At 32.1% G+C, this 9,116-nt stretch overlaps 1 protein-coding gene across 1 annotated transcript in view; it reads left to right on the top strand.

Moving 5' to 3' along the window:
* The first annotated feature begins 32 nt into the window (after nucleotides 1–32).
* The window catches only part of LOC109580834 (uncharacterized), a 10,016-nt gene continuing 932 nt past the window's right edge, over nucleotides 33–9,116 (top strand). The window contains exons 1-35 of the mRNA XM_019994393.1: nucleotides 33–170; nucleotides 264–432; nucleotides 504–588; nucleotides 642–696; nucleotides 781–959; nucleotides 1,214–1,418; nucleotides 1,529–1,739; nucleotides 1,802–1,876; nucleotides 1,949–2,031; nucleotides 2,484–2,576; nucleotides 2,803–2,937; nucleotides 2,995–3,135; nucleotides 3,245–3,381; nucleotides 3,443–3,562; nucleotides 3,618–3,829; nucleotides 4,069–4,220; nucleotides 4,295–4,513; nucleotides 4,568–4,706; nucleotides 4,980–5,052; nucleotides 5,120–5,170; nucleotides 5,270–5,348; nucleotides 5,396–5,475; nucleotides 5,525–5,591; nucleotides 5,670–5,863; nucleotides 5,917–5,971; nucleotides 6,026–6,091; nucleotides 6,150–6,201; nucleotides 6,309–6,367; nucleotides 6,485–6,679; nucleotides 6,741–6,965; nucleotides 7,016–7,126; nucleotides 8,208–8,391; nucleotides 8,438–8,700; nucleotides 8,812–8,858; nucleotides 8,935–9,033. Of these exons, the coding sequence (XP_019849952.1) occupies nucleotide 432; nucleotides 504–588; nucleotides 642–696; nucleotides 781–959; nucleotides 1,214–1,418; nucleotides 1,529–1,739; nucleotides 1,802–1,876; nucleotides 1,949–2,031; nucleotides 2,484–2,576; nucleotides 2,803–2,937; nucleotides 2,995–3,135; nucleotides 3,245–3,381; nucleotides 3,443–3,562; nucleotides 3,618–3,829; nucleotides 4,069–4,220; nucleotides 4,295–4,513; nucleotides 4,568–4,706; nucleotides 4,980–5,052; nucleotides 5,120–5,170; nucleotides 5,270–5,348; nucleotides 5,396–5,475; nucleotides 5,525–5,591; nucleotides 5,670–5,863; nucleotides 5,917–5,971; nucleotides 6,026–6,091; nucleotides 6,150–6,201; nucleotides 6,309–6,367; nucleotides 6,485–6,679; nucleotides 6,741–6,965; nucleotides 7,016–7,126; nucleotides 8,208–8,391; nucleotides 8,438–8,700; nucleotides 8,812–8,858; nucleotides 8,935–9,033 (4,142 nt within the window). The 5' untranslated portion in view covers nucleotides 33–170; nucleotides 264–431. The remainder of the gene's footprint in view (nucleotides 171–263; nucleotides 433–503; nucleotides 589–641; nucleotides 697–780; nucleotides 960–1,213; nucleotides 1,419–1,528; nucleotides 1,740–1,801; nucleotides 1,877–1,948; nucleotides 2,032–2,483; nucleotides 2,577–2,802; nucleotides 2,938–2,994; nucleotides 3,136–3,244; nucleotides 3,382–3,442; nucleotides 3,563–3,617; nucleotides 3,830–4,068; nucleotides 4,221–4,294; nucleotides 4,514–4,567; nucleotides 4,707–4,979; nucleotides 5,053–5,119; nucleotides 5,171–5,269; nucleotides 5,349–5,395; nucleotides 5,476–5,524; nucleotides 5,592–5,669; nucleotides 5,864–5,916; nucleotides 5,972–6,025; nucleotides 6,092–6,149; nucleotides 6,202–6,308; nucleotides 6,368–6,484; nucleotides 6,680–6,740; nucleotides 6,966–7,015; nucleotides 7,127–8,207; nucleotides 8,392–8,437; nucleotides 8,701–8,811; nucleotides 8,859–8,934; nucleotides 9,034–9,116) is intronic.

The raw sequence follows: 9,116 nt of genomic DNA, 5'->3' as shown, positions 1-9,116 counted from the left end.
ACACTTGCACATTTACAAATTTACATGCAATTTCACAGGTGTATGATGATCTAGTACCAGTTCCTTATTCAGAGTCTGGTGGTAGCCAAGTTAAGGCATTAACTGGAGCAGAGAATGAACACTTTCCTGCTCTTAATGACTGGATACTGGACACAATCTCCAATAACACAGTATGTCATTGAGTTTATATTGCAATGGTGAACATGAATAATTGTGCATTTAAACTTATTTTTTATTTAATGTGTAATTAATTTTCACTTCAGAATCTCCGTTGTGAATCTAAAGAGAATTCCTTATTGAAAATTGTGTTGGATGTTCTGGGACACTTGGTTCGTTATGGATATTATGATGATGTTCAAGATGTGGATGAACTTTTGGGTCCACTCACTAAGTTGCTAAATGGTGAAACAGATTTACCCTCAGAAAGAAAAAGTAAAAGTGACAAAATATGATAAAAATGTTAAAATGCTGTTTGTACATCATGTACATGTACATGTATGTAGTGTCGATGTCCCAAGTGGATTTTAAAAGTTCTGCCCGTAAGAAGGATATGCCTGAGAATAAAGGTGTTTTTGATGTTAAAGTCAAGTAAGATGCTGTTTTTCATTTAGTTGCTTAAAATTTTAAATGCTATATAATAGGGCACTTGAAGTTATGGAACTGCTTTACCGTTTCAAATTTTATGTCAAACTTCAGGTTAGCACACTATCACTTTAGACTTATACTGTTATTGTTACAATGTTAATTATTCTCTCTCTCTTCCACTCTTTGTCTTCTCAGAAATTTATGTATGATTTCCAGCAAACACAGAAGCCTGAAAGGAAGGGTAGAATTGAAGCAATCATTGATGAGTTGGCTCCTGATCCTCTGGATACTTTATCTAAACTTGTTGATGTTGATACTGATTCTGAAGATGATGACGAGAATGATGAGAAGTTGTACTCTCGTGAGATAATGGAGTAAGTATAGCTTGCTCACTTATGCATGCGTTATGTACATGTTGTAATTAATTAAATGCATAAAGCCTGGTTTATACTTGCCACAAAAAGCATTGCAAACGAGCGCAAAATTAAAAATTGGCCAATTTTGTGTCAACTTCAAAGCATTTTTGTCTCAAAAAGTCAGATCACCCACGAACTTTTGACTGTTGTGTTGAATGTAGCCTGGCTTGATAATTAGTATAGTAAATTGATCACTATTTTTGCTCTTTCAGTGCTGTTCAGGAACATATTAATGATTTGTGTGGTGGTAATGCTAAAGGAGGAGGATTTGCTCCACCAAATGCTGGTGGCCTTTCACTTGAATTAGTTCTGTTAGATCTCTCTGGGTATGAATGTGGTGAATTGGTTACTGGATCTCTTAATCTGTTGACTCATATGTATTTTTTTGAAGAGGAGCTATTTAGTAAAGCACAGCAGGTATTCCTCAAAAATTTAGCTATCATTATACATGTTGTATGTATACCTGACTTTAAATAATGCTTTCTATTGAAATGTTTAACTATATTATTTTGTACTTATTTTATTAGAGTCAGTTACTGAAGTGTGATAGGTCTTTGAATGACTATAAGACAGTTAAGAATAAAATTCTTCCTGTTTTGTGGCAGTTATTACGTGTTGATGCCAATGGATCTAATCAAGAGCAACTTGTGTCAATACTCAGGCAGCTACAATCTTTATGTGTTTTTTCATCATCACATTTACCTAATAAGCAGAACCAGATTATGTTGGATAATTTTGGTAATTACGAACTTGTCATATAAAATTATCTTTCTTACCCTATTTTAACAATTTTATTTTAGGCATTGTCTCTGATATTATGAGCTTTTTGTTTGAAAAAAGTGATGGCAGAATGCTGCTGAAGCCTGCAGCCCAAGGTAACATTTACATGTAAATGTACATGTATGTTTGTACATGCTGACACATTAAATTATTTATGATGCATGTAGGTGAAAGTTCCGGTTCTGTTGGTGAAGATTTGTTCAATAATTGTTTCCTTCTCTTGCAGTATCTTTCTGTTGATAATATGAATGTAAGAACATACAGCAACATGTACATCTACTTATACTTATACATTGTACATTTGAAGTGAAAAGTGACCGGCATACAAGCTCAACTAAAGTAAAAACCATGCAACTCATCAAAAGCTATTTTATGACATTAATGCCCTTATGTGTATACATAGAGATTTGATCTACCAATTCTAGTCTACATGTAGTAATCCCCCTTTTGAATGACCACCCTATGGAAGTAGGAAATTGTCTCTCATCAATGTCTACTGTATAAAAAAACGTGCAAGCATTTTTATGCTAAATGGTCTTTGTCAGTACATTATACATGTACCTGGCTTGGTTTTAAGAGAATCTGAACACATCAATGCTTTATTGATTTTTAGTGCATAGGGCCTAAAATTATTTTTATTGTATTTTTTAGACATAATGCTGCCTGTAAAAGTGTCATGTACATGTATTGTTATATTAATAGGTAAAGAAGAGAATATTTAACAGACTTGATGATTTGCTTCAAATGAAGTTACCAAATGCAACATTGTCCTTTTTAGCTGATTTAATCACTGAAGTAAGGAATTTATCATTTTTTACGAAAATTCTATTTCTATTCGTATCATTTCTATTTTGACAAAAATTTACATACATGTACATAACTTCATTAATTTCTAGTATCTACATGCATATCGTATGTATAGAACTTTAAAAATTGCAAGAGTTATAATTTTTTAAAACAATATTATTCTTATGTCTATTTATTGTAAAATGATAATGTATTTATCAAATTATTTTTTAAGGTTTTCACAGGAGGTCCTGAACTGATAATGAAAGTTCAAGAAGATCAGATTGAGAAGATATTTGAGATAATAATTTCCTGTAACTATCCCATAGCTCAGGCTCAGTTTGTAGTTGCATTAGAAGCTATTGTTAAGGTAAACAGATGAGTTAAGATCAAATAGTCTGTTTATGGTGCATATTCTAAACTTTAGATAGAAGAAGTTGACTTACCAGTAGGACAGAATCAAGCTACTATTATTAAGAATTTTTGTAAACTGAGAGACACATTTTGTCCTGATTTGTTAGGAGAGAGTTCAGAAGTTGATGCACTTCGAATTGAAATATTGGAATCTGTTAGTAATGATGCATAATACATATGTGATAATGTCCTTGAATACTGTACAATAATGTATTGTGATTTTTGTATACTTTTTATGTGTATAATGTCTATTACTTTTATAGAGTAAGGGATCTTGTCCTGATCCTAGGCTTCAACTGTTACTTAATTTGACTGACATGTTGGCAGCTTGTGCTGAAGGAGGGAATCTGTTCATTGAATCAGTTTGTCAGAATATATTTGGAATTGATGACCTAATTGAGTATGTACTTCAGTAATCATTAGATGAAAATATTAAGCACATGCACATTTTCATTTTATAGGATTATTTCCAGTGAACTTCCTCCAAATTGCAAAAGACCTTTTCTTCGATTCCTTACAATGGTGTATATGAATACAGATGGTGATAATAGCAATTCTCAACATTCATTGAGTCATGGAATGTGTGTTAATCCATTATCAGTTGATTGAGTTCACTGTATTTTCTTGTACTTTTAGATTAATGTGGACTTATTTGAGGCATTTAGCTAATATCCTTGAGGACATTTCTAAAGTCCTTAGTTGTACTTCATCAAGCGATATAAAAATTTTGAAACAAGAACTTCAGACTAATTCACGACGTAAAGTCTCACAGTCTTCTTATCCACCAACCCCATTAGCTGCAGAGCCAGTACCAACTATAGGTATTGCTGAAATACCTAATGTTACTGGTAAGTAATGTACAACATGTACTCTAAATTTTATAGAAACGCATAAATTTTACATGGTAGTTTACTGGTTTTTATGTACTATTTTGTTTTTTTTTTTCATCAAATTTAAGTGGAATGAAATTTAAAAAATTACAGCTTTAACAATTAGTAAAAAATACATATGTATGTAATGTATATGTGCATGCAATTAATAAAAAAACTTGAAAGTAAAAGGAAAATTTATCATCACTCTTACACAGATTCTCATGGTCATCTTGTTCCTGGTTTATTGGAATACCTAGCTGATGGGGTTATCCCATTCCTGCATACATTCTATTCTCATTTTTATGATCCTTCAGCAACTCGTCTTGATGATTGCAGCATTTCGGCAAATATTTTGAGAAGCCTTGTGGTATGATTGATATTTTTGATTGAGATATTTTTGCTTATCTTTTCTATTAAATATAAACTTTTATATCTTATTAGGATTTGAGTAAAGATTTGACTGCTGTTCTTTTCTCAGACAAGCATGTTTACATGTTTCAAGAAACAATTAGTGCTTTAATGAATTATTCTGAGATTCGTGAGAAATCAACTGTCACCAAAGAGCAATCAATTCATGCAATGGAATTTATTGGAGGAAGAGCACCAAGAAAAAAGTCTTCCAGCTTGAAGCGATTGGAGAAAACTGACTCAGAAGCTTATGTAATAAGAGTTTGATATTATTGTTGTTGTTTATATTTTATTTTACATTTTTAGGAAGAATTACTAGAGGAGTATGCAGAACAAGAGAAATTAAACAAACTATTTAACTGTTTTTCTCAGCACTATCACTGTTCATATATGGGGCCCAATACTGCCAGTCACCAAATAGGATCTACTGTACACTGCAAAATTGGTAATTTTGCACATAATTTTAATTATTACTATGTAGCTAGAACTTTCTGTAGCCCAAAATTTCTGCTAATTTTGCAAATTTGAAAAAATGCATAAAATTTTATTTTCAAAAATTTGATACACAAATTAATGACCTGATTAAATCAAAAGGTGTGAGAATTTTACAAAAATACAGTCTGCAAAGCCATTTTAATGACAATTTACAGGAATTTTGATATAAAATTTTGTCATGTCACAAAATATCTCACTTTGTTTATTTAAATTTTTTTAATAGAATATAGTGACGAAGGTGAAGAATTACCAATGGGACCCAGTTTTCAGGAACTAATAAAAATTTACCATATTGAGTAAGTTGGTGCAACATGTACATGTACTGTGTGTATAATAATGTATTTTTTATTTGTTTACTAACAGTAAATCCTCTTCTGAAAAGCATCCAGCTGAGAGGTTATTGAAACAAATAGAGTGAGTATTTTATTTGTCCTATTATTTTTTATTTTTTATTTCATTGTTATTTGTACTAAAAATTTATTGAACATGATATGCACGTACATGTACTCTTAGGATATCTGTCAGTCGATCTGATCAGCTAGGTGAAGCTGAACAAATAAATCAAGACAAATTAGATTTACGATGTTTGCAGGTTAGTAGAAAATCTGTGTTTGATATCATAACTCACTGCTATTGTAGATATTGAGAGCTCTGATACATAATAAAATCAAGCATATTGATCCAGAGTTAAAAGAGAGGGATCCTAAAGAATTCAGAAAGTTAGTAAAAATTATAACAGTTTTATTTTTATATTTTTTTATTTTAAAGGAAGTGCAAAGATACTGTTGTTCCAGTCCAGGAATCTATTCAATCATTCAATAATGCTATCAGTCGTGTATGTTAATAGCATAATAATTTATTATGAAATACTTTTTAAAATAAATAATATGATTGAATTATCATTATTTTGTAGGTCATACCTTTACTTTTGCATCCTAATGAGAGAATATCAAAGGAAGCCCTGGCTCTAATGAAGGCTCTTCTTTTCTCAGGCAACAAGGAAGTACAGAAAGGACTAGTTAAAGCTGTCAAGCTGTCACATGAAGAGAAATTGTTTCTCAATTTTAAAAAGAGGCTGGAGGTTGCGAGCCTTAACTTCAAGGAAATGTAAGATGCCAATTGTACATGCATAAAATGATTTTATCTTTGGTTTTGCTCAGTGTGGAATTACAGGCACAATTAAAGAAACGAAAGAAGTTGCAGCACTATTCTTTAGTGAGCTATTGTTATAATTAATGAGAAAAGCCTATTTTTTTAATCTTTATGTAGGCTAGTCCTTCTGTTTCAGCAAGGCTTACTGGGGAGCATGCATCCCTTGATTTTGAATTAGAAGCAGTTAGTTCATTATTTCTGATGATATTATTAGTTAAGGAATATATTGATATATTATTAGGCTGTTACATACACATCAGGCAAAGATGTGATAATACCAATGGAAGAAATTGGTAATTATAATATTCGTTTACATGTACATGTAGAATGTTGAGATACAGATATAATGGATGTTATAAAGAGAGAAATTACTCAATGCATGTATATATGTGCCTTATAGTTGGTGCTCATGAAGATGAAGATCCACTGTTATCTACTGGATCTATAAGAAGATCTAAAGTAAGTACAAATAGAAATCAATTAAGCACATGTAAAAAAGACATTAAAAATACTAAGGGATGATAAGATGAAGTGATCATGGTGTGCATGCATCATTATTTGTTCTTTTTTACGTAGGCTAGTGGAATAACTTCATCAGGCTTGGAAAGTGCAACTGAATTGAACAGAAACACCGAGTTTAAACTGTTGTCTGATATACTCCATCATGATGCTTTGTGGATTAATTTGGTGCTTGAAGTAATTGGCCTAATGTGTGATGGACAGAACAGGACATTACAAGATTATTTAAGAGAACAGCTTGATAACTATAGAGTAAGGAACAGACACTCTTTTACATGTAAATTGTGATTTAACATTGTTACTCTTTATTTAGACAACTAATGTAGTTGCTGAAGTTGTTGCCTTCCTCCACACATTTGCTACAGATCTCTCATTACATAATCTAGAGCAGATCAGCACTGTTATTCACTCATTGATTGAGCTGTGTGTTGGTAATATTAGAAACCAAGGTGTTGCATTTAACAAGCTTGTCATGGATCCTGTTAACAGGATATTACAGCTTCAATTAAAGAAGCATGATGATTGTCTCATTAAAGAGGTGCATAATATTTGTGATTCTTCATTGAGTTTTTGCAAATTGTTTTTTAGTCTGACGATTTTGAGCTGATTAAGAAATATGTGGAAGTGAAAGGCAGTGTTGTTGAACTACTTGATGTTATGCTTGAAGAAATTAGTCCTCAAACCCTCACTCTTGCTAAAGTAAGTGTTATCGCATATCTCAAATTTTTTGAGGAATTGATTATAACTTTGTGGATCAACCCAAGAATAATTTTTGTGGATTTAATTTTTATAAGTGAAAGCATTCTCCGATTTTGTACCGTATTATCATAGATATTAGAGTAAATGAAAGGGATTGGCTACGGGGCGTAGCAACAGGAAATGCGGGTTGGGTTACCACGTGACAACCATCAGTGTTTTGATTGATTTCCCATCTCCTATATTGGTGAAGTTGCTCTGGCAGGATTTCGAAGGAAATTTGTGCTGCTCCAGGATAGCGCTTGCTTTTGATATATAGCCTATTCCACATAGAATTCATAGAGCTACCTGCAGCAAGTTTTTTATCTCCAAAAAGCCATTTTGCAACCAGTTAGAGGTACACAAAGTCGCTTGTTTTTTAAACACTTCAACATTCGTAAAACACTCAAGCTTCAGTGTATCAATATGCAAATTAACTCATTCCATAGGATATTGCAAGCTCTTTAAATTGGTTATACTTATTCGTAGCTCAAGAACAAAATGAGTCTCTCAGAGGGGGAAAAGATGATATTTCTAGTTAAAGAGTGACGCAGCTACTAACGCATGCATTGATTTACTAAACAAAAAATATTAATTAAAAGCATAAACATTGGTTAGTATTGTGTGTGAGTTTTTTTGACATGAATTGTATTCTCTTGGAGTTATTCAAGAATAAAGCAAGAAAATCCCAGTTTTTTACTCCAAAATTGGTCAAAAAATCCCAACCCTCCTCTGTTTACTTAGCAACAATACAAATGAATGGAGGTTTGTCCACGCCCACGCTTCCATTTCCAATCCCTTTCATTTACTCTATTATCTATGGTATTATTAAGATTTTTAAGGGTTTTAATTTTGTGAATCTCAAAAGAAAACCCTGAATCAGCAAAATCTAAGTCCCTTGAAAGTTTCCAGCTACATGTATACTACATTGTAATTAAATTGATGCTGTAGTAATGCACGCACATTGTGGCCTTGAGAGATTCATATTTATTAAATTTTTCACGTATTAAAATTTTGAAAATTGTTGCATCACTTTTACAAATAGGGTATTGGATCATCACTGGATGTTAATTCTGTGTTGCTTACTATGAAAATGTTTCACGAGTTACAATCACTTCCATTAATCAAGGAAGAGAAAATGGATGATGATTGTGAGAGAGGACGAAACAAAGCTTATCAAGTTCTTATAACTCTAATGGAATATAAAGCAATTGACATCAAAAATGAAAGTAAGGAAATGTTTCACGAAGTTTATTGTGGCATAAATTATTTTAGCAAAATTGATGAAGAGAGCAGAGGCACAATCATGTAAAGAAGCACTTAATAGCTGTATAGAATGCTCCCATTCCATTGAGATACACTATGAAGAAGATGGAGCCAAGCCAATAATTGCTAGAGTACACTTTCCTTTTAAAGCAAAGCTAAGAGAGGTAGCAACTGAGCTAGTACGTTGGAATATTAACAGAGACTCAATGGAGGATAAACAAAGGGCTCTTGTTGACTTAATGCCAGCACTTAAAAAAGATGTACTTCATCAGGTACAAGATGTACACATATTTTTTATGAATTATGCACCAGTTAATTAGAGAAATATTATTTACAGTTTATGTGTATGTTTTGAATAAAGTTTACTTAGCTTTTTTAAATAGACAAAGTTGAAGGAAACTAAAGTAATGAAGCCATTCCTTGCTTATCCGTAAGTTAATATTTATAGTCTGTCATTGCATTGATATTTATTGATATTGATATTGATTTGATATTTTATTATCTAGTACTGTCCGTTCTCGTTTGTTGATGCTGTTGACAATCATATTGAATATATTTGTGCTGTTCATATACACAGTACCTGACAAGGCAATGGGTAACAACAGGTAAGTACATATACATGCAGATGTGAATTATGCTTATCGTAATGCTGTTTTAATTTAGGGTATTCTTACCAAATTTTCCTTTT

This window comes from Amphimedon queenslandica, unplaced genomic scaffold, assembly GCF_000090795.2.
Source record: "Amphimedon queenslandica unplaced genomic scaffold, v1.1 AMPQUscaffold_13474, whole genome shotgun sequence".
In the NCBI taxonomy this organism is placed as follows: domain Eukaryota; kingdom Metazoa; phylum Porifera; class Demospongiae; order Haplosclerida; family Niphatidae; genus Amphimedon; species Amphimedon queenslandica.
Note: the sequence above shows the minus strand (reverse complement) of the source record. Positions and strands in the feature narration are given on the sequence as shown.